The following is a 25208-nucleotide window of genomic DNA, read 5'->3' on the forward strand; positions in this document are numbered from 1 at the left end:
AAAGGAGGGGTACAGGGTATATAAGGAAAGAGGGACAGGGTTAGTGCTGCCTCTTTAGGTTTGCTGGTTATAGGTTTACAACTCTCACCCATCCACCCTTTTCTTTAGAGGGGGTATGGTCTTGTTCTGGTTGGTATTCATTGGGGCATGTTGATTTTGGTTGGCACAGCTTATATGTTTCTCTTGTTGCAGCAGTTGAGGTTGGTGTGTGTGTGTATGTGTGTGTGGGGGGGGCCTCGGAGTTGGTATGAGACTACGGGCCTGATAGGTAAGGGACGGAAACAATAGTTAATTCTGGACTCCGTAGGTAATTATTTATTATTTGAGATTTTGATGGTGATCACAGGAAACCATGTTGGGGGTGGGGACTTAGTTTCGGGGGTGGTGGATGGATATATTGGGACCACAGGTGTTTATTACAGGCGCTTCCGAACCTGTGTGAACTAATTGGAGGTACATCCTGTGGGTGTAGTTATTAAATGGGTGACCATCAGGTTATGTTTTTGGGACTTTGAGGACCTCCTCTGCATTTGTTATGCTTGGGGACCTTACAGAGGTTGAGGTCACAGTTAATATGTGTTATATGTAATGTTTTGTTTCATTAATAAACCAACCAACAGTTGTGGCCAAATGAAATCCACAGCTGAATAATGTTTTTATTGGAAGATATGGGTTTATACAGACTTGACAATACCCAATCATGTTCAGCTGTGCACAGTGCCCCCTTAATTGTTATGACTGCTGGGTGGGGGGGGGAACCCATCTGTTGGAGCCCCATTAATCATATATCATATCATTGTCTTAGCGACGACATCACTTTATGAGTTTGTAATAATTTTGTTCCTTCAAGTTCCTCCTAAAATAATTGAAGCATATTATGTTTGTGAATATTTTTTCTTTAAAGGGGTTCTTTGAAGAAAACTTTTTTTTCCCCCGATCAACTGGTGCCAGAAAATATACAGATTTGTTAATGACTTTGATGTAAAAATGAATTCAGCTGCTGTATTCCCTTTAAGAAAATGGTGTAGTTCTTTCCAAACTGTGCTCTCTGCTGCCACCTGTGTCTGTGTCAGGAACTGTCCAGTGCTGGAGAAGTTTGTTCTAGACAGTTTCTAACATGGACAAAGGTGGCAGCAGGGACATTGAGTCAGATTGGAAAGAACTACAAAAATCACTCCCTGGCATTCAGTATAGCAGTGAGTAAGTGCTGGGAGGCATTTTCTTTCAATAAAAATAATTTATGAAAACGTAGAACTTTTTAACTTCAGTTGATCTGAAAAAACAAAAGAACGAAAAACATTTCCTCCAAAATGCCTTTTTTAGTTCAGCTGCCTGTCCTCCAATATTAGCAATATCTATTCAAGACCAGGAGCTGCGACCTTGATCTCTCAGCCCCCGGTCTTAAATTACAGTACATGCCTAATACATCACATCAGCACATCCCTGGATTCTCCACCCCAAATACCACCAGCACTACTACTATTGCTATTACTAGTATTACTACTACTACCACCACCACCACTACTACTACCATCACTACCACTACTACTGCTTCTAATACCAACACTACTACTTCTACCACCATCACTACCACCATTGCTACTACTACCACCACTACCACCATTAATACTACTACTAATACCACCACTACCACTATTAATACTACTACTAATACCACCACTACCACTATTACTACTAATACCACTACTACTACTATTATTACTACCTCCACTACCACTATTACTACTTCTTCTACTACTACCACCACCACTACCACTATTACTACTACTAATACCACTACTACTATTACTACTACCTCCACTACCACTAATACTACTACTAATACAACCACTACTACTATTACTGCTACATCTGCTGCCACTACCACTATTACTACTACTAGTCCTACTACCACCACTAGCACTAGTAATACTACTACTAATACCACCACTATCACTAGTAATACTACTACTAATACCACCACTACCACTATTACTTCTACTACTAATACCACCACTACCACTATTACTTCTACTACTAATACCACCACTACCACTATTACTACTAATACCACCACTACTGCTATTACTACTACCTTCACTACCACTATTACTACTACTACTAATACCACCACCACCACTACTACTATTACTACTATAACTGCTGCCACTACTATTACTACTACTACTACTACCACTACTACTACTATTACTACTACAACTGCTGCCACTACCACTATTACTACTACTACTAATACCACTACCACTATTACTACTAATACCACCACTACTACTATTACTACTACCTCCACTACCACTATTACTACTACTACTAAAACCACCACCACCACTACTACTACTATTACTACTATAACTGCTGTCACTACCACTATAACTACTACTACTAATACCACCACTACTACTATTACTACACTACCTCCTTCACTACCACTATTACTACTACTAATAATAATACCACCACTACTACTATTACTATTACAACTGCTGCCACTACCACTATTACTACTACTACTAATACCACCACTACTACTATTACTATTACAACTGCTGCCATTACCACTATTACTACTACTACTAATACCACCACTACTACTATTACTATTACAACTGCTGCCACTACCACTATTACTACTACTACTACTAATACCACCACTACTACTATTACTACACTACCTCCTCCACTACCACTATTACTACTACTACTACTAATACCACCACCACTACTACTATTACTATTACAACTGCTGCCACTACCACTATTACTACTACTACTAATACCACCACCACTACTATTACAACTGCTGCCACTACCACTATTATAACTACTATTAATACCACCACTACTAGTACTAATACCACCACTACTACTATTACTACACTACCTCCTCCACTACCACTATTACTACTACTACTAATACCACCACCACTACTACTATTACAACTGCTGCTACTACCACTATTACTACCACTACTAGTACTAATACCACCACTACTACTATTACTACTACTACCATCACTACCACTATTACTACCACTACTAGTACTAATACCACCACTACTACTATTACTACTACTACCATCACTACCACTATTACTACTACTACCATCACTACCACTATTACTACTACTACCATCACTACCACTATTGCTACGACTACAACCATTTATAATTATTTTTATTATTATTATTATTATTATTACAATTATCTTTTAGTCCTATGGTAGTTGATATTCTATTTAATTTATTGTAAAGGAAATTACAGAGGGCCTCTGTAAGTTCAGAGGAAAACGACTCTGAAACGTCCAGTCCTATGCTGGAGGGCTTAAACATTTCTCCTCAACATAAACCGCACAAAGGTAAGCACCTCAGCCTGCATATCTAAATAGCTTTTGTGTGTAGTTTGGTTATGGTACTGACTTATACCCATTACTACAGGGTGGCATGGGATGTCACAGTCATTAGAGATTTGTGAAGGTCTCGAACGATGGTCAAATCACTGTTCATATACTTGTTCAGACACAGAAGAGGACGACATGGTCCAGTTGGTTGGTATTCTCTCTCTTGTTATTTGTGCTTGCGATATACTGTATATACTTTTATTGGAATGGGAAAAATATGTAGACTAAGAACCAGCTTGGTTTGTAATATATTTTGTGGTTGTAAAGTAACAATTCCCATCGTATCTGGCATGATGGCAGTTCTAAACCAGATTTTCATATCATATATCCATCAAATAGGATACTTTTAATAGTAAAGCTTTAAAGTAGTGGCTGGTAGGTGGCAAGATGGCAGAAGTCTGAGCCTCTTATGTGCCTGAGCCTCTGGCAGGAGTACATTCTATACTGTGCTGGTAGAAGTGATATGATTTTTTTTCCTGTCATGTTATCTATGCAGAATCTTTACTATGGGCTCATGCGTATATGAATATGTTGTAATACGCTGTATTTGCTATATCATAGTCTCCTGGTAAATACAAGGCGCTGGCTGACTGCAATAAGAGAGGCTCTGAAGATGTACTGGTGAAGAATGGAGATGTCATCCAACTGTTACAGGAAGATGCTGAGGGACAGTGGTACGGTTTTTATCATTTATGCTCATACAACATAGTGAAATCATAGAACATCATCAGCTGGAGACTATTAACCTAACAAGCTAGAGCAGGGGGGTTGAGCCATTTTAGGGTATGTTTACATACATGTTGGAGTTTCAGTTTGTTAACACAATGAAGGACAGCTCGATGGCAATAAAATGATTAAAAGAAAAGTCTCACCAAATTTAAAAAAGGCAGGCGGGGGTGGGGTTCAGACCAAAACAACCTAACTCGCCTCCGTTGCACAGTACCCGGGTCCCGTTGACCACCGCCGGAAGCAATTTTCCACTGGAAACCAGGTACCTCATATATCTGGCTCTTCCACTTGCAATGTCACAGGTGGGTTGAGAGATTGCCCGCTCAGCCAGTCAGTGAAGGGGTCAGTGTCCCGCCCCAGTCACTGATTGGCTGGGCAAGCAATCACTCAGTCGGGTAAATGACGTTGCAGCTGGAAGAGCTGGAAGTTACCTGAACCTGGAAGTGTTTTTTTGGCCATTTGACGACTGCCTGTGTTTATACACACACAAAGGTCTTGGAAGAAGTAATGTTTTTTTTCCAAACCAAAGAGTATGCATTTTTTAGGATTGCTACAGGATTTGCATCCTAGAATGTAAAAAAGAAGTGGCACAAAACAAGTGTATGCAGTGCTTTTTTTTTATTTTATAGCAATAAGTGTAAAAAAAAAATTGAATAGATGCAGATAGATTTTTATAGTCGCTCTGACATGACCCCCCTATATTGCTTCCTAATTGGCAGAGAAAGCCGGTTGTTTTCCTTCCTCCTACTTTCTGCCATGTGGCCAATGCTATTTTAGCAGGTTTCACTGAAACAAACAATCTCAGCTTTGAGTGTGCTCTGAACTGAAGTTTTGCACCAAATACAGGTTCAATGGGTTTGTTTTGCTAATCTCTTATAATAAATATAGCTTTTGCCTTATAACTTACAGTATAACTAATAGCTTTGTGTTTTTTCCATTTGTATCTTTGATAACAGGCTAGTGAAGAATTTGAACAGAAAAAAAGAAGGATGGATTCATGGAAACAATTTACAAATCATCATTGGTGAATGTAGGATGCGGGCATCCAAATTAACAGGTAAAAATTAGAGATGAGCGAACCGGGTTCAGGTTCGAGTCGATCCGAACCCGAACCCTCGATATTTGATTAGCTGAGGCTGCTGAACTTGGATAAAGCTCTAAGGTTGTCTGGAAAACATGGATACAGCCAATGACCATATCCATGTTCTCCACATAGCCTTAGGGCTTTATCCAACTTCAGCAGCCACCGCTAATCAAATGCCGAAAGTTCGGGTTCGGATCGACTCGAGCATGCTCGAGGTTCGCTCATCTCTAGTAACAATACATGGAAGGGTGCAAGCAAGTTACTATGTATAAAGAGATATAACATAGAAAGACGAATGAATTGCTGGCTACAATACTTAGTAGCCCTGAGATTGCTAAAAACGGTGAAATTACTGTCATACATGGACATGCAAGCAAACAAGCTCTCTCAAACGCAGCCTTCAACCCAAATGTAGGTCTTTAGAAGCCAGTGCATTAGTTTTCTGCTATCTGCTGGTGAAAGGTGACCATTGCATGAGAGATATTCACATTTCATCAGCAGTTGGCAGACAGAATTGCACACAGCATATACAGTGATGGCGCCTTCACATTACTGCAGGCTGGATCGGCCTTTTTCAGCCATTTTCTTAGGCCAAGGACAAGCTCTAAATTTGGTTTCCACGTGTTAGTGTCTTCAACAGCATTAAAAATCTGACAAGGCCCATGCTACAGCAGACATCCACTACTAGGAGAAAAGCAGCCTGGCATCTCATTGCCAACCCAGTACACTTGGGGAGTATTTATCTAGACCGGTGTATCTGTAAACCAATCTTACTTGACTTCTCACCCCCATGACCCACGCCAAAATTATTCAGAGGTGCGCACCTCTCAGTAAATCCAGCAAATCTGAGGCTGCCGTATTTATGTGCATGGCCAGGAACTTCTTCCTTTTTAAAACCCTATGGGGGAAATGTATCAAGGGTTTTGCGCCTATTTTTTGGTGAATAATTGGATTTTTTTGGTCTAGGTTCTATTTATGAACCAGTATTCGACAGGCGAATATTTTTTAGATGCAACTTTTTTTTAATCTGCCTGTTTTGAGTATTCACCCAAAAGTAATAATCCGGGATTAGCGCCCAATTTATCATTTGCGAGTTTTTAAAAAGTCACACAAACAGGCGCAAGCTTACGCTGGTCAATACCAGGTGAATAAAACTGCGCATTTTTAAAAAATATTTCCGACTTATTGTGCGAGTTTTTTGTGACTTTTTACTTAGATACATTTACTATGTCAGTGCTACATGTTAATAAATCAGTCACAAGATTAGAACAAAATACGCACCAATCCCCATTAGAATAGTTGCACACATTAGACTCCTTAGTAAATGTCCCACTAAATATTTGCTGAATCCTTAGTATAGACACTGGTTAGCCACTTATGATTACACCTGGCAACTCATTACGATACAACTTTCCTCCCTCTAAGCTAACACTACATACAGTATCGGTCTCTTAAGAGATAAGACTGCAGGCAGTTCTAGTTTCTGTGTAACTCTGTGCTATTTGGCTGTGACTGAGCATTTAGATGTATAATAACTATTACTAATAACTAATAATTTCCCGGTCATTCTAACCCACCTTAGAGATTTCATCCTTTTGTCCTATTCAAACACCAACAATTTATCTAATTCGGATTCTCTTAGGACCTCCTAGCCATATTGTTGCCTGCATAGGTTGTAAATATCATAGTTTGCAATTGTTTTTAGTTTTATAAGGATCTATATAAACTGCATTTGCAGAGACATATGGCATATACAGTATACAAGAAACAGTGGCATAGTGACCATGGAGGCAGGCCACGCAGCTGTTATGGGGCCTGTGGGGCAGGGGGACCCAGGACGCTCTCAGCAAAGCACATGCATGGCCTGCCTCCATGGTGCTAGTGGGCTGACACTTTGGCACTGACCGTGCAATCCTCCCGCAGTGCATCACCCTCCTCTTCCTGTGTGTCCCAGCCTCATATCATTCTCTGCCTCCAGCCTGTTCTCCCCCCAGACAGCAACTGTGTTGCAGCTTTGCCTGCTGGTGCTTTCCTTAGTCACTGGTACTGGCAGCATCCTATGCCTCCAGACCACCCAACAACCACCCCACAGCCAACTAGAGCTGCTACCGCGATCCTCCCCCCAGACAGAAACGGTGTCTGAGGCTGAGGATCCCATTCCCCTTTCCCAATGCACATACTCTCAGGACCCGGTGGCCAGCGCAGTCCCTTGTCTTTCTGTTTTTCCAGCTCTCCGGCTGGCCAGTGATGTCACTTGTGCATCAGGCGTCTGGGAGAATGGAATGCCGCAGCACTGCGCCGGCTGCCGGGTGCTGTGAGTATGTTCATTGGGGGTGTACAGGATTCCTAGGGCCCCATACAGTTTCTTGCTATTGGACCCCATGAATCCTAGCTGTGCCCCTGACTAGAAAAGTACCAGATGCAAAAGCATGCCCTTTGGCCCCATTCACACTGAGATCAAAAACATGTTCTTTTGGCATTGGCATCAGTCAAGATGGTGTACAACAGACTTCTTTACTTTCGGTGGTTTGAAATAATGTAGTAGACTATTCTATTCCATGCAGAAGAATCCAGTAAAATATTGTACCATTCAGACCAGGTCTAGATTTGTCTAACTTGCTGATAGTTCCCCTTTAAGGAATATGTAAAACACTGTTCATTGTATATTGTCTACATACAGTATAGATTATATTACTTGCCATGGACTACTGATGAGCATATATAATAAGCCTCTCACCATGGATTTTTTTTCCAGATGCTGCTTTGTGTAGCACAAGGAAGTTAAGCTCACCTTGACGCACTCCATGAATATGATCACAACACAAGTCTATGGATATTGCTGACACGTTTATCAGAGGCACTGTCATGTGTTAACATCCCCACCTTATCCTACAACATCGTCTGTGACCATCCTCTAAAACCCAGACACCTTTTTCACGTGGACAAAGGACACTTTTTAGAACCTCATTTTGTAAGAAGGTTGTTGTACATTGGACGGTTCCATTTTTACCATGCTCCTTAGTACCATCACCTTATTTTTCATCTTGGCTAATGAAATGTTTTTAACTCGTTGTAAATATGTAAGCGCTGACATTTGTAGACAATCCATTCCAAGCTCTATACATGTTTTACTGTTTTTGAGTAAAACACTTGCACTTTATTCACCTTGACTTGTACATTGTATTTTGATGAGGCTTCTCATGAGACAACAGCTTAAAGTTGGTCTTCTTTATATGAACTGGACTGGTTGATCTTGAACATTCTACATTGTTGCCACTACCTGCTTTTTGGTGTAATGTGACAAATTGCAATAAAAAATCTTGTTCTTCCCATGGAGAAAACAGAGTTTTTGAATTATTGGGGTCAATAACTTGGGGTTAAAAACATTACTATAAAGAAAATTTTTAGACTGAGCTTGCCCTGGGCAACAGTGTTTAGGGGGCCGTGTTAAGTGGGTAAAGTACTTTTGGTGTAGCTGCTCCCATCATGCTGTGGTATAGGGGTGCCGCCAATTCTGTGTTCTGTGTATAGGTGTGAGATCCACTATGAATCTGCAACAAAATCTGCATGCAACATGAAATCACTCTATGTGGTGTATTCAGTCTGACCCATATGGAAGTATGAGTTGTAAGTACGACCCTGAGGAAGACCACAACTAAAGGACTAAAGGTGCACATTACACATTGGTGAAAAAGGTGGCATAGTTTGACATATAAAAGTATAGGGCTGAGTTCACACTACGTTTTTACAATTTTGTTTTTATTCGTTTTTCTTTTGACTTCCAAAAAAAAAAAAAAAAAACAGATCAAAAAGGATCTTTTTTTTAACATACACAAAAACGTAGTCAACTTCATTTTTGTGTCCATAAAAAAAAAAGAAAAAAAAAAAGATCCGTTTTTTATATAATGTAAGTCAATGGAAAAAATGGATACAAATGGATGCACACAAATGCCTCCGTTTTTTTCATCTGTTTTCTGCAAAAAACTGATGAAAAAAAAAATCGGATTTCAAAAAGTAGTGTGAACCAAGCCTAAGGTGTATGGGTACCTTAAATCCCAGAGTGCCCTTTTGCTGGGACCATTGATCTGCTGTAATCTATGCAATCAGAGGTGCTGCCTGTGTAATGCAGGAATGTGCTGGGCCTCCAACTTAGGGCCCTATAACACCAAGTTATTATTGGCCATATTTGGCCGATTATTGGCTCTTACGGCCGACAATCACTTGCTGTAATAGCTCCTGTTAAAAGGCAACGATCAGCCGACATGCACAATCTCGGCTGATCCTTGTTTTTCAACATGTTGAAAAAAAATAGAACGATAGTGACAGTCTGCTGGTCCTTGCTCTGTGCAATAGGAGTGGCAGCAATAGACCGCCGCTATCTCCTATAGTAATTTATCACTTACTACAGTGGTCATCTTACCTGTTATGTACTACAGATTTTGGATCATTTTATTGGATCACATAATAATTATTATAGCTCGTCAGATTTCATGTCACAGCCACAAACCACAGTCAGACACGCCATCTGGCAGCACAGACAGAAACAATAAAGTCACGAGCACTTAATGTTGCTTGGACTTTACTAAAATTATTCTACGGCAACCTAAAGCATAGAAGCACAGCTCTGTATATATCAAAGTACGTCTATGCAAAATCTACTATATTAAATCTAGTGTGTAAAAAATAAAATAGTAGAACAGCTGAAAATATTGAGGAAAAAATATATGTTTGTACTTTGTTGTCTTATTAAGAACAGATGACATGTCTAGTACTATATGGTATTGTATCTTGTTTTCCTGGGCATCTACTTGAGCAATTGTAATTCATTGTGAATAAATGCATGAAAATACTTGCAATTTCCTTAGCAGCATTACTTAAGAAAGATGAAGAGCAAACTGTAATGTCTGAAGTATTGTATACCCAATTCATCTAAGTAGGCTGAGAGAATGTTATGTAGCAAAACTAATAGCACAACTATTTCTTTGGTAGACTACATACATGTGCAACACTTTAAAATATTCTAAAAGTAACAACTAAGATTACAATTTATAACCTATCCTTGTGATAGCTTATAAGTATCTTTGTGGTTGTAGTGGTGGGGGGTTGAACTGCTGGGCCCTGCATTGATGGCAAGAACTTGGGCCTTATCTTATTTACTCATTATGGGAGTGCCAAAAGTTGCTGAGCACTGTACTCTGCTATATCTGTCAGTTCTATAAAGAGTAAATGGACCACAAGTCTGTTTAAAGAAGAAAACAAGGAATTTCTGTGGATAGGTGATAAATTATAATCTTAGGATACTCTCTTTAACAAATGGTGAATATCAGTGGTTCAAAACAATCAGCCAATAAGGTTCAGCAGCAAAACTAAAGTTTTAAATAAAGGTTTCAAATCTTCAAAACTATGACATCCCTAAAAAGCAGCAGCAATCCAATGAACACGCCTCTCAAAGTAAATCTGGGATTCAAGTAACTTTAATCAAGTAGCACAGCCAACATATGGCTGATAAAAGAGTCAGGAGAACATCAATTCTATGGCTGAAGGCAGAGGCAGGAGAGCAGAAAACTTACGGCTGATAACAGAGACAGGAGAGCAGCAATTCTCTGGTTTATGGCAAATTCAGAAGAGCAGCAATCATACCAGATACAGGCGAGCAGTCATCCTATGGTCGATAGCAAAGGAACAGTAGAAGAGATGCAATTGTATAGTTAACAGCAGTCATTGCATTGATCATATGATGATAGTTCTGCCCCATTGTGTTCTGTCTTGGTGTATTTTTTATTAGAGATGTACTGAACCTAACAATAGGCAGGGGACAGCAAATACAGGGAGACCCCTAGTGGCTTAAGACACAGCTTTTTTGTTGAAAAATATTTTTAATGGAAATAAATTACACTTTGGATAATGCTCACATATGCTATTGAATGAACATTAATTGTATGAAAAGCAAGTGGCCATTTAAGCATAGAAACCCTTTTTGTATCCATCCGCAGTAAACATCTATAGCGGACCCCACAAAAATCTATGGATTTATAATATACTCTAGTGGACTTTCAATTTCACAAGGAGGTATACAGAGAGGTTCTGGTCAATGGTTTAGGGCATCCCAGTTATTACGGTATTTCTCTCTAATTTTTTAGTTGAGAATTTAGTGTCCTACAGTGGTATATGTGTATACCGAACCTGCTTGACAACTATGTTGGAGATGCAGTTCGACTTTGGAGAGTTATTAGATCTCAACTGTCAGATTACTTTGCATTTCACCGGTGCCCTCTCATACTGTAGATATAAAAGGTTAGATGTGTCCCTCTATACGTTGATTGTGTTTTTGCATACACCTTATCAATACCTAAAATGTAGTGATGAGTGAATAGTGAAATATTCGAATATTCGTACAAATATCTCCCTGATATTCAAATCCCATTAGTCTATGGGAACAAGTATTTATTTATTGAAAAACATCTATTCGACCACTTGGAGGAAAAAAACGGAAGTAGGGTGATTTGAACGCTTATTTATCGAATATTCGGCAAACTATTTGACAATATTCGATAGATCGAATACCTTACTATTCGATCGAATATCTATTCGATCAAACAGTATTCGCTCATCACTAGTAATATGTATATAGTTGGTGTTGGTCCTGGGCCAAAAAAAAAAGTGATGTGAGGTCCTACTCACAACTTCAATTACCCCTTAGAATTACTTACAGCAATAGAACAAAGCTACCAGCTCTCATCTCATTTTTTTATGTAGCAATAGTTTAAGGAGGGATTATCTATAACAAAACATTTAGCTGACAATCCAAGCAACTCTTAAACATTTTCTTGGTTAAAATTAAACATTTCATGATGAATCATCAGATTTTATAAGCAGCACATTTTCATGTATGCTGAAGATATAAAAAAGGAAATGTTTCCATCTCTAATCCAAGCTAAGTAAGCTTCGTAGTACTCAGAATCCAGTCAGTGTATCGGGAAACTCGAGTGTATACTCCATATTTGTCTTTCTCTGCACATTTATCACCCCAGCTGGTAATTCCGGTCAGAAACCAAATACTTCTAAATTCAGAGGCATGTGGGCCGCCACTGTCCCCCTGACAGGAGTCTTTTTCTTCATCAGCATATCCAGCACAGAACATATAGGTGGACACAGAAAATCGGCTCGACTTCTTGCAGGTGGCCCGGTCAATGTAGGGCACGGCCAGCTTCTGAAGTTTTATAGCCTGTCTTCCCAAGAATCTTACATTCCCCCAGCCAGTCACCCAGCTGTATGATACAGTTCTCACAAGCTTGTCTGTGAAATCTCTGTTTCCAATGCAGATGGGTCTTGCATAGTCATTCAGCTTGATGGGGTCTGTTAGCTCTAAAAGTGCTATGTCATTACTGTATTTATTCTTGGTGGCATCGTAAGTTGAATGTGGGATAACTTTTGCTATATTCAGATATTGCTCTGTCCCCTCCTTAACATCGGTGTTAAATTCTCCTATTAAAGGATAAAAAAACATAAGGTTACTTCCCAGTTCCCAATCGTGTCCTCACAATCCTCCTTGCCATAACGCTTTTATTTTTTCACCTATGGGACTAGTTGGGGGCTCATTGTTACACTGACATTGTTCCATAGTTGTTCAGTCAAGGAGGTAAATGGTTCCTTTTATATATCTGTGTCTGTGCTTCCATAGCATCACATATCTCTGGTATAGTGTGTCAAAGAGACTTAGGGTCCTTTTACACACACAGATATCTGACCAATTTATCTGACAGATTTTGAAGCCAAAGCCAATCCACATTTTCTCCTGCTCCTGCTACTCTCCCCCCTCAGGAGACAGAGATTACATGCCTCTATCTCACAATGTGTGTGTTTGCTAGGCACAGGCTGATGATGCAGACAGGGGGAGGCTTGGCTGGATCCCCCAATCCCCTAAGTGATTCACCATCTCTGACCGCGCCAGAAGCAGCTGCTGCACTGATTTCACTGATTGTGCAAAAGTCTGCAGTGAAATTAGGGCTATGTTCACACATTTTGGAGTGTCATTGCAGTACTGCAGCATCTTCACATAAATGATGCAGTAACACAATTAACCCCTTAGGGACCAAGCCTATTTGAGCCTTAATAACCAGGGTCATTTTTCAAAATCTGACCTATCTCACTTTATGCTCTTATGGCTCAGTGATGCTTTAAGGTATGCTAGCGATTCTGAGATTTTTTTTTCCGTAACATATGGTACTTTATGTTAGTGGCAAAATTTGGTCACTGTCTTGTGTGTTTTTTGTGACAAACATCAAAATATCATGAAAATTTAAAAAAATTTGCACTTTTTTTTTAATTTTAAAATTTTTTATTTTTAATCATAAATAAGGTACATAGACAAAAACATTTTACACATTAACAATATATATCTAAGTGTCTGTAATCCTTACTAATATCTCAATAAATTAATTTTGTTACCATCCCCCACCAAACCTTTAAATCACTAATCTCTTTAATAAACCGAACCAATCCCTTGTTGCCCCCCCTCCCTTCCCTTTCCCCCTCCCCCCTTCCCCCCCGCCAAAGAGACAAAAAAAAAAAGAAAAAAATTCATTGGCATCTTTCAAATTTCTCTATACAGTTCTCCCAGTGTTTTATATTAGGGGTTTCCGGTGCCAGCCATTTTCTCACGATCACAAGTCTAGCATAGAACAACATTCTCTGGATTTTACTCCTACTTTTCCTCTTGCATGCTACAGACGAAGAGTCTCCCAAAACGGCCAACACTGGACTTAATTCAAACTTTAACTTTAACATATCCATAATTTTTCTGTGTACCAGTTCCCAAAAGGAGACCAGGGCCCCACATGACCACAACATATGCCCATAGCCGGCCCGGCTTACACCACACCTTGGGCATTTATCCTCATCCCATTTTTTGATTTTACATAGAAAGAGTGGGGTGTAATATAGCTGATGGACAATATTAAATTGAACAACCCTATGGGAGCCTGCCCTGGAAACTTCCTTAATCCCTTTTAGAATTCTTACCCACTGATCGTTACTCAACTCTCCAAACTCCATTCCCCATTTCCTCCTCCCCTTCTCACCTATTTCATAGTCTGACATGAAGTGTAGATATAGGGTTTTAACCTCATTTTTAAATATTGTCCCATTTCTAAGTTTTCCTATTATTGGGCCCGGTTCGCATATATTGCCCTGGGATCTTTTTAGGTTCCCACGAACTATCGCTGTATACCTCGCATAATCGTACCAGTGTTTCTCCTCTAGTTTATATTCCCTTCTAAGAGTGGTCCAATCTTTAATATCATTACCTAACATTACATCTTTCACTGTTCTTATTCCTGCTTCTACAAAGGCCTTCACTGTTCCCATACCACTTCTCCCACCAAACCCCTCGTGCAGCCACAAAGGGGAAAAGTCCAATATTCCATTTCTTTTTTCCTCTATCTTTAGTTTTTTCCAAACCCTAATTAGGGACCTTACCATTACCCATCTACTCCATTCACCCCGCTCCAAGTGGCCGCTTTCTAAAATCTGGAAAACATCCCATACTCCCTCTCCCAATTTTTCACACAGAAATCTACCCAAATTGTCTTGTTTCCATCTAGCCAACCAAAAACATTCCGAAGCTAACAAATATTTATCTACGTTGGGAACCCCCAACCCTCCTCTTGCAACTGGCACACATAAATCTTCTATTTTCATCCGCACCCTTTTTCTTCCCCATATCAGTGCGTTCCATGCCACTTTAATTCTTTTAAGATACTTTTTCCCTACCCCAACTGGTGTGGCACTGAATAGGTAAAGAAGTTTGGGCAGAAGTATTGTTTTTATTAATGTAATTCTGTCTATCCTGGAGACTCTCAGTCTGCACCAAACAGAGACCTTCCTCTCTATATTATTTACCACATCCTTGGTATTCAGGTCATCAAACCCCCGTAAATCCCTGGACACCTGAATGCCCAAATATGTAAAACTTTTCCCTTTTTCTAAATTATACAGTGGAGGAAAGGATAAGTCCAATTCCTGATCAAGAGACATAAGGGTAGATTTTCCCCAATTTATTAGTAGCCCAGAGTAAACCCCCAGTTCTTGAACCAGGGACATAACCCGAGGTACCCCCTTTTTAGGGTCCCGCAAGAAAAAAAGGAGGTCATCTGCGTACAGGGATATTCTGTCCCCACCGCCCCCCGCCCCAAAGCCTTCTATCTTATCATCAGTTCTTACCTTAATTGCAAGGGGCTCAATCCCAAGGGCGAAGAGCAGTGGGGAGAGAGGACATCCCTGCCGCGTACCCCTACCCAGCGAAAACAACTCAGAGAGGACATCACCAGTACGTATTGCAGCTCTCGGGTTCTGATATAACAATTGGACCATCCCCAAAAAACCCTCCCCTATCCCAAAGTGCCTCATTACTTCCCATAAATACTCCCACTCCATCCTGTCGAACGCCTTAGTTGCGTCCAACGACAGGATGGAGTGGGAGCCCCCCCCCCCCCCCCCATCTGCATATTCACAAACAGACGCCTGATGTTGTGTCTGGGCATACGACCAGGTATAAATCCACATTGGTCCCCATGTACTATAGTGCCTATTATTTTACCTAGTCTCCTTGCAAGAACTTTAGCGAAAATCTTGGCATCACTATTAATAAGAGAGATAGGGCGAAAAGATTCTATATTTAGGTGGTCCTTCCCCGGTTTCGGGATCAAAATTATGGAGGCATCCCTCATGGATGCCGGCAGTTCCCCAGCCTCCATCGCCTCTAGAAGAGTTTGGTGAAGGCATGGTAACAAAACCTCTCTATGTCTTCTGTACATCTCATAAGGGATGCCATCTCTACCCGGGGTTGAATTCCCCACTATTGCCTCTAGGGCCTCATTAAGTTCCATTAAGGAGATAGGGGCATCTAGTTCTTCCTTCTCCAGTTGACTTATCTGGGGGAAAACAATTTTCCCCAGGTATTCCTCCATATCTTCCCTTTTATAAATAGCTTCCTGCGCATACAGATTCTCATAGTATGTCCTGAACTCCCTATTTATCTCTTTCGGGTCATTTACTATATCCCCAGAGTTGCTCCTTATTGCCCTTATACTTTTTTTCCCCTCCTGATTTTTCACCAGGGCCATTAGCCCCTTATTTGGTCTACCCGAACCCAGAAAAGTCCTCACCCCCCTAAATGCCGCAATATTCCTTGCTTTATCCTCTAAGTACTTATCCAACTCTTCCTGTTTGTTATTTAATTCACTTTCTAGTGCTAGTGACTGTGCCTTTTTAAATTCCTCTTCTAATTTTTTAACCCCCTTAATTAATCTCTCTTCCTTTTCCCTAAATCCCTTTTTAATTCTACATATCACACCATGATATTTCCCCCTAATTATAGCCTTTAGTGTATCCCATACAATTCCCTTACTAGCAGAGCTACAGTTGATTTCCCACAACTCTTTTAATTCTAAACCAATTTTTACAGTGTCTGTGATAAATTGAAACCAATGTGGATTTATACAAATACTCCTAAACTCCTTTAGTGCGCTACTCTGAATTTCAACAATGAGTGGTGCATGATCAGAAACACAACGGTGTAAATACTCTATTTTAGTAATTTTTTGTGCCATTAACTCATTCCCAAATCCCATATCTATTCTGGACATAGTACGCGAGGTTTTATTCCAACAAGAGAATACCTTGGATTCAGGGTTCCTCTCCCTCCATAGATCCTTTAACCCCATTTCAGCAATAATATCTGGCAGTTGGGAGTTTCTAATCTGTACCTTCGGGTTCAACATCCTTAATCTATCATTCTGTTCATTCATAACAGCATTAAGGTCCCCCAACATTAGTACAGGACATTCATCTCTATTTTTAATGAAGTTGAACAGCTGCTCCAGAACCTGGGACTTAAAAGGAGGGGGGATATATATAAAGGCAAGAACACAGATCATATTGTCCAGTCTGCAATGGAAAAATATATATCTCCCCTCCCTATCCTTTTTACATTCAAATAGTTGCCACTCTATACTCCTATGAATAAGGACTGATACTCCTCTGGCGTAGTTGGAATAAACGGAGTGATATTGACACAGCCACCATCCCTTCAAAAGTACCCTAGTAGTATCCTCTACCAGGTGAGTCTCCAGTAAACCAACCACACAGGGGAGCTGACATTTCAGAAAATTCATTACTGCCAATCTCTTCAATCTATCGGCTAAACCCCTTATATTCCATATCATTAACTTAACCATTTCCCCCAAGCTTTAAATACGAACCCTTCCAAAACAAAACGGAGAGAAAAAAAAAAAAAAAAAAAAAAATTTGCACTTTACGAACTTTGAAATTCTTTGCTTTTAAAAAAAGAAATTCACATGCTAAAAATTAGTTCGTAAGTCACATTATCAATATGTCCTCTTTATTCTGGCTTCATTTTGTAAACATATTTCACTTTTTTAGGGTGTTACGGGGCTTAGAAATGTATCAGCAAATTAACAAATTTTCATGAAATTTCCAAAACTGATTTTTTTTTTAGGAACCAGTTCTTTTTTTAAGTTGATTTAGGAGGCTTGTATACTGGACAACCCCATAAGTGACCCCATTTTGGAAACTAGACACCTTAAAGAATTAATCTAGGGGTATAATGAACATTTTAACCTTACAGGGGCTGGAGGAAAGTATTCACAATTAGGCCAGAAAAAAATGGAAAATAGAAATTTTCCAAAAATTACATTTGTTAAGATTAAATTATCTCATTTTCATAATAAGCATGAGAGAAATGCACCCCAAGTTTTGTAACTCAGGTTCTCCTGAGTACAACAGTACCCCACATGTGGGCGTAAAACACTGTATGGGCACACAGCGGGGCTCAGAAGGGAAGGAGCGCCAATTAGCATTTCCAGTTCAGATTTTTCTGAAGAAATTTCTGAGCGCCAGGTGCATTTGTAGTGCCCCTGTAGTGTCAGCAGAATAGAACCCCCCCAAAAGTCACCCTATTTTGGAAAGTACACCCCTCAAAGAATACATCTTGGGGTGTGGTGACCATTTTGACCCCACAGGTATTAGAGAAAAGTATTCAAAAGAAGACAGAATTGGAGTGGTGGCGGGCAATCTGGGGTGGCGGCGGGCAATCTGGGGTGGTTACAGGCAATTTGGGGTAGCTATGGGCAGTCTCTGGCAATCTGTGGTGGTTACGGGCAATCTGTGGTGGTTATGGGCTGTCTGCGATGATTATAAGCTGTCTGGGATGGTTACGGGCTGTCTGGGATGGTTACGGGCTATCGGGGGGGGGGGGGAGAGTTACAGGCAATCTGGGGAGGTGACGAGCAATCTGGAGTGGTGATGGGCAATCTGGGGTAGTTCCAGGCAATCTGGGATGGTTACGGGCAATCTGGGGTGGTTTCAGGTAATCTGGGGTGGTTACAGGTAATCTGGAGAGGTAATGGGCAATCTGGGGTGGTTACAGGTAATCTGGGGAGGTGATAGGCAATCTGGAGTGGTTACAGGTAATCTGGGGTGGTTACGGGTAATCTGGGGTGGTTACAGGTAATCCGGGGCACTTGACTTTGGTGACAGGGGTAAAAAAGTGCCGGCACCATTTGGAACAAGCGATCAGCGGTATATAGTATATACCGCTAATCGCTTGTACTGGGACCACACCGGGTGGTCCCCGATCATTGCCTCATGCTCTCTGCCACCTCCGGTGGTGGAGAGAATGGAGCTTTGATCATTTTTAGGAATCCATCACTATGAACAGAGTCTGTTCACAGTGATGGGGGCGGCCATCTTGGATCAGATGGCCGCCCAGGGAGGGGAGGGTCAGTGACCAGGTCACTAGGGTAAATTCTGGGGACAGGGGGGGGAGGGACATGTTTTTATCTCCTCTCACCGTGGATTCACGGTGAGAAGAGATGAAAGCATTCAGCTGCGGTGGCAATGTCTGTTACCGGTGGCCGCCGTTATACTGGTAATAACGGCGATCGCCGGTGAGGGGACTGGCCGGGACTGAGCCCACACTCTGCCCCAACCGGTAGCTGAGAGGAGGGGGCTGTGGGCATTACCGGCACCGCTGCACTATTCTGCACCAGCGCCATAAAGAGCAGATAGCAGCAGTATAGAGCCCATTAGTGATCACCGTAAAAATCCGTATCGGCGGTCACTAATAACATAATACATGTATTCTCTGGGTGACTACGGTTACGGCGATACCACATTTGTATAGGTTTTTTTTAACTATTACCGCTTTTGCGCAATTGAAACTATCTTCCTAGCAAAAACCCACAAAAACTGTCGCCACATTGCAAGATCCATAGCGTTCTTATCTTTTGCGCGACAGAGCTGATTTTGGGCTTATTTTTTGCGGGAAGATCTGTAGTTTCTATTCATACCAAGTTTTTTATGTATATGACTTTTTGATCTCTTTTATGACTTATTTTCTAAAGTGGATTGATAAAATACAGCTATTCTGGTACTGTTTTTTTTTACAGCGTGTGTCGTGCGGTGTAATTATTGATATAGTTTTATAGATTGGGTCGTTACGGATGTAACGATACCAAATATGTATAGGATTTGGGTTTTTGATCACTTTTATGTAACGTTTTATAGTGTATGGGGAATGTCATGCCTTTTATTTTATTTTTTTTTGGGGGGGGGGAGCTGTGTTGTGTTTGGTGCACATTTTTTTTTCACTTTTTTTTACTTTTACACTAGTGTACATTACTGTACACTAGTGTAAAATACTTAGATCACTGATACAATACATTGCAGTACCTAATGTACTGCAGTGTATTGTACCATGCCTCATGCTGACAGGCAATAGCCACGGCCACCCCTGTCAGCATGAGGCATCTCCATGGTGACCCCGGGGACCTTCATTAGGACCCCGGGATCACCATGGAGACATCGGAGGACCCGACGCCACCGCGGGACATCGCGATCACGTACGTGACCCACGGCGCTGACCGGAATCCATTAGATGCCGCTGGTTTGATGCAGCGGCATCTAATGGTTCAAACTGCTCGGGGCAGTTTCGGGGGGGGGGGTCAGCGGTCACACTGACCGCTGATCCCCTGCTCTGCTGCCGCCATCGGGCGTTGGTTTATTCCGATGCGTCCTCCGTTAAAAGGCGTACGCTTCGGAATAAAGCCCATTAGTGACCTCCGTTAAAATACGTGTGGTGGTCACTAAGGGGTTAAATGATGCTAAACGGCACAGAGGATAAGAACCGGCACTGCCAGTCCCACAAAAAACAAGGCATAAACAGTATATCCCATATAAGATAATCGGATAAAGTCCTTATTCTGGGGCTCAACTTCAAAGATAAAAGGTGCTTGATCATAATATGTGTGTGGAGATGAAAATAAAAAAAAAAAATTCAAAAGTTCTTTACTTTATTCCAATATTGGAGTTACAGGTAGAGAATACAGTGCTGTGTGGTGTTACAGGTAGCAACAGTGTGCTGTGTGGTGTTACAGGTAGAGAATACAGCATGCTGTGTGGTGTTACAGGTAGAGAATACAGTGTGCGGTGTGGTGTTACAGGTAGAGAATACAGCGCTGTGTGGTGTTACAGGTAGAGAATACAGGGTGCTGTGTGGTGTTACAGGTAGAGAATACAGCGTGCTGTGTGGTGTTACAGGTAGAGAATACAGCGTGCTGTGTGGTGTTACAGGTAGAGAATACAGCGTGCTGTGTGGTGTTACAGGTAGAGAATACAGCGCTGTGTGGTGTTACAGGTAGAGAATACAGCGCTGTGTGGTGTTACAGGTAGAGAATACAGCGTTGTGTGGTGTTACAGGTAGCAACAGTGTGCTGTGTGGTGTTACAGATAGAGAATACAGCGTGCTGTGTGGTGTTACAGGTAGAGAATACAGTGTGCTGTGTGGTGTTACAGGTAGAGAATACAGCGTGCTGTGTGGTGTTACAGGTAGAGAATACAGTGTGCTGTGTGGTGTTACAGGTAGAGAATACCGCATGCTGTGTGGTGTTACAGGTAGAGAATACAGCGTGCTGTGTGGTGTTACAGGTAGAGAATACAGCGTGCTGTGTAGTGTTACAGGTAGAGAATACAGCGTGCTGTGTGGTGTTACAGGTAGAGAATACAGCGTGCTGTGTGGTGTTACAGGTAGAGAATACAGCGTGCTGTGTGGTGTTACAGGTAGAGAATACACTGTGCTGTGTGGTGTTACAGGTAGAGAATACATTGTGCTGTGTGGTGTTACAGGTAGAGAATACAGCGTGCTGTGTGGTGTTACAGGTAGAGAATACATTGTGCTGTGTGGTGTTACAGGTAGAGAATACAGCGTGCTGTGTGGTGTTACAGGTAGAGAATACAGTGTGCTGTGTGGTGTTACAGGTAGAGAATACAGTGTACTGTGTGGTGTTACAGGTGGAGAATACAGTGCGCTGTGTGGTGTTACAGGTAGGGAATACAGTGCGCTGTGTGGCGTTACAGGTAGAGAATACAGTGCTGTGTGGTGTTACAGGTAGAGAATACAGTGTGCTGTGTGGTGTTACAGGTAGAGAATACAGCGTGCTGTGTGGTGTTACAGGTAGAGAATACAGTGTGCTGTGTGGTGTTACAGGTAGAGAATACATTGTGCTGTGTGGTGTTACAGGTAGAGAATACAGCGTGCTGTGTGGTGTTACAGGTAGAGAATACACTGTGCTGTGTGGTGTTACAGGTAGAGAATACACTGTGCTGTGTAGGTAGGACCACAATGAAATGATAAAGTACTGCAAATAATTCAGTAACACAATGAAACTGCAATGTCTGAACACAGATATTCTGCAACAGATTTGGGCGGGGAATGTGTAGGGTGGAGGACTGTGATGAACAGGGAAATCATTGCATTCTGGAACCTGTAGTACTATGTACAAATGCTCAACCAGGAAGTACATCCACACAAAACAACCCCCCCCCCCAAAAAAACAAATGGATTTTTGGTAATTTCAAAACTAGGATAGATAGGTAAGTGATGCTATTGGCTTCTGCGGAAGGTTCACTTTTTTTTTTTTTGCCTCTACCTGGAGTTCCCCTTTAATTGCAGAAGACTGTAATGCCTCCCCACTACCCCTCCTATCCCTGCTTTATGCACAGTTATGTGAAAGTTGAGCCCTCACCTGCACACAATTTTTATGGACAGCACAGGAGTGAGATTTGGGAGCGGGGTTCAGCACTGGAAGCTATCGGTACAGCAGGGAATCAGATAGGAATGTGATGGGGAATAAGAAGACAGAGAATAAAAGCATTTTTTTCTGAAATGGAAGCACAGATGGATGTGTGAAAGGTTCTATGTGTCTCCTTGCCTCCAGCAGCTACTGTATATAACATATCAGCAGTGTGGAGGAAAATGCAAACTGAAGTCTTACTTTAATGTCATACTAATATGTATTGTTGTGGAATGTAGCTGAATAAAAAAGTAGATTTATAGGTTATATAAGGCTACATTCGCATCTGTAGTGCATTAACATGTGCTAAATATTTTTCTAATTAATTTTGTTTATAATTTTTTAATAATATAATAAAGTATAGGAATATATACCTTGGAAGATTGGTCTTTTGTTTGTTTTTTAAATATTTTGCCTGCTTCCTGGTTGTGGTTACTTAAAGTGACACTGTCACCCCCTATTTGCATTTTGACTGCTCGCCACAGGTGTAAAGGGTAAATGTTACAGCTTTCATTACTTATTTTATATCACACCTCATGGTGCTTGTTCTGGTAAAAAGTTTTTTTTATCACCTGTGGATTGGTATATGTGGGCGGGGCCTCGCGGTCCCTAGCGCCACTTAGCCTTGTCCCCACACCAATGCCCGTTGTGGGGGCGGGGCCTATTTGGTGATGATGTCACGGATGGGGCAGGGCTTAGTGGCACTAGGGGCAGAGCGATATGGCACATAGGCCGTGAGGCCCGGCCCACATATACCAATCCACAGGTGATAAAAAAGACTTTTTACCAGAACAAGCACCATGAGGTGTGATATAAAATAAGTAATGAAAGCTGTAACATTTAACCTTTACACCTGTGGAGAGCAGTCAAAATGCAAATAGGGGGTGACAGTGTCACTTTAAAGACCCAATCTTTTAACCTGTGCCAAATCTCAGATCTGCTATTTTTTGCGGGCACAGAAACGTTACCATTCACAAAAAATAGCAGACTCCATAGACTTCAATTTCATAGAAAAACCCAGATCCGTACTAGGACGTGTCCTTTTTTTATTGGATTGTGTACTGCCCCCTAACCGCCGGTACCACGTTGTAGAGGTCTTCATGCTGTGAGTGGTTTGAGGGTCATCCTTTCTCCTGATGCCGGTATATTGCATCCAGCATTCATGCCCTAGGCCTGTGGCATCTGTCTCCCCGCCTCCCTTCACTTTCAGAACGCCCCTGGGTTGGATGATGCTGGGGAGAGAGGTGCTGCCTGCCTGTAGCGCTGATGTTCTAGGCTACGCCAGCAATAATAGTAGTTTTACTTCAAAATAACAGCAACGGGAAAAAGGCCGATCCCCAAACTGGACGTGGCGTGAGGACCTCTAGTATATGAATGTACATAATTGCCTATTAAGGCCTGAAAAGATGGCTAGAAATGCTGTAGAATGGTTGCCACTAGATGTGTTACCTTGCATTGATTATCACTAGTAAAATCAAAGAGCCAACCCCCTACATAAATATTATAGGAAAGTTGGCCAATGACACCAAATACTATTCACCTGCTAATAAAAAAATATATAGAATCAGAAAATGTGCAAACAGCATATAAACTGCTAATTACCTGCAACGACTCTGTATTCACCAGGTATAAGAAAGCAGTGGGCGGCCGTTACTATCCATTTTTCATTCACAATGGATCCTCCACAGAAGCCTTCACCATTTTTATTGACAATGTGAACCTGTTAAAATTGATAATAATAATAATAATAATAATAAGGCATTGTAACAGGCATATATATTACCAATTCATGCAGTTAGGTGCCATGTTTATTTGTTTGTATATTTCATAAAGTGTATGTAGATGATAATTCTTTTGCATATTCATGTTTCCCAGGGGGCAATGCACCTAGGATTTCACTGCATTGAGCTCTTTCATTAGCAGCCGGCAGTGTTATCGTTTGGCTGGTCTCCCTGAGATCAGCGATCTGTAGATAATATATCTGCATAGATTCCAGTATAAGAACCATGTCCATGTTAAAGCGACTCTGTACCCACAATCTGTCCCCCCAAAACCACTTGTACCTTTGGATAGCTGCTTTTAATCCAAGATCTGTCCTGGGGTCTGTTCAGCGGATGATGCAGTTATTGTCCTAAAAAACAACTTGTAAACTTGCAGCCCTGTGCCAAACGGCTGTGGCCTAGAATATCTGTGCCCTAACTTTGCACCACCCTCTTCATCATTAGGAATGCCACTGGCAAGATTTTTCCTATTCCTCTGCAGTGAACACTGCAAAGGTGCCTTAACGATCCAGCCCATGTACCGTGCTGACACAGGTGATGAATAGTAGAAAATCTGCCTGGGGCATTCCTAATGATGAAAAGGGTAGGGAGGAGGGACAGTGCAAAGTTAGGGCACAGATATCCGACGGTACAAGCGGTTTGGGGGGGGGGTGCAGATTGTGGGTACATAGTAGCTTTAACTGATATATGTAAAGACACAGCCTTGTGGTGCTATTATTATCAGCAGTTCTGAAGAATTGCTGATCCTCACAAGAGTGTGTAGCTACTGAATGGTCACCATTGCCTATTGATATGTAGACAGCCAAAAGGTATTCCCTAGATAGGTCTGAAGGACTTATAATAAAAACTATGGGAAATGCTGTTTTCTTACTAAACTTTCCCTTTAATACATCCTTGTACAAGCCAAGATATATTCAACTTACCAGAGTAAATATTTCAGTTATCAAAGACCCTTACATATTTAACCAGAATAAAATGTGTGTAGGGGGTCATTTCTTTTGTCTTTATTTTATTCTATACATGTTCTTATTCCAGATCTGTTTCC

At 41.2% G+C, this 25208-nt stretch overlaps 2 protein-coding genes across 4 annotated transcripts in view; one reads left to right on the forward strand and one right to left on the reverse strand.

The window, feature by feature from the left end:
- The window catches only part of MCF2 (MCF.2 cell line derived transforming sequence), a 97641-nt gene extending 89053 nt beyond the window's left edge, over window positions 1-8588 (forward strand). For 2 of the 3 annotated variants that reach the window (XM_069943089.1, XM_069943090.1), the window contains 5 exons: window positions 3274-3377; window positions 3457-3566; window positions 3981-4093; window positions 5105-5205; window positions 7988-8588. In XM_069943089.1, the coding sequence (XP_069799190.1) occupies window positions 3274-3377; window positions 3457-3566; window positions 3981-4093; window positions 5105-5205; window positions 7988-8028 (469 nt within the window). In that variant the 3' untranslated portion in view covers window positions 8029-8588. The remainder of the gene's footprint in view (window positions 1-3273; window positions 3378-3456; window positions 3567-3980; window positions 4094-5104; window positions 5206-7987) is intronic. The other variant, XM_069943091.1, reaches the window with a different exon arrangement.
- A 2100-nt stretch (window positions 8589-10688) lies between these two features.
- F9 (coagulation factor IX) overlaps window positions 10689-25208 on the reverse strand; it is a 45060-nt gene continuing 30540 nt past the window's right edge. Inside the window, exons 7-8 of the mRNA XM_069943093.1 lie at window positions 23985-24102; window positions 10689-12717 (exon numbers count right to left, since the gene is read on the reverse strand). Of these exons, the coding sequence (XP_069799194.1) occupies window positions 12167-12717; window positions 23985-24102 (669 nt within the window). The 3' untranslated portion in view covers window positions 10689-12166. The remainder of the gene's footprint in view (window positions 12718-23984; window positions 24103-25208) is intronic.

The sequence above is a fragment of the Dendropsophus ebraccatus genome, chromosome 10 (genome assembly GCF_027789765.1).
Source record: "Dendropsophus ebraccatus isolate aDenEbr1 chromosome 10, aDenEbr1.pat, whole genome shotgun sequence".
Classification (NCBI taxonomy): Eukaryota; Metazoa; Chordata; class Amphibia; order Anura; family Hylidae; genus Dendropsophus; species Dendropsophus ebraccatus.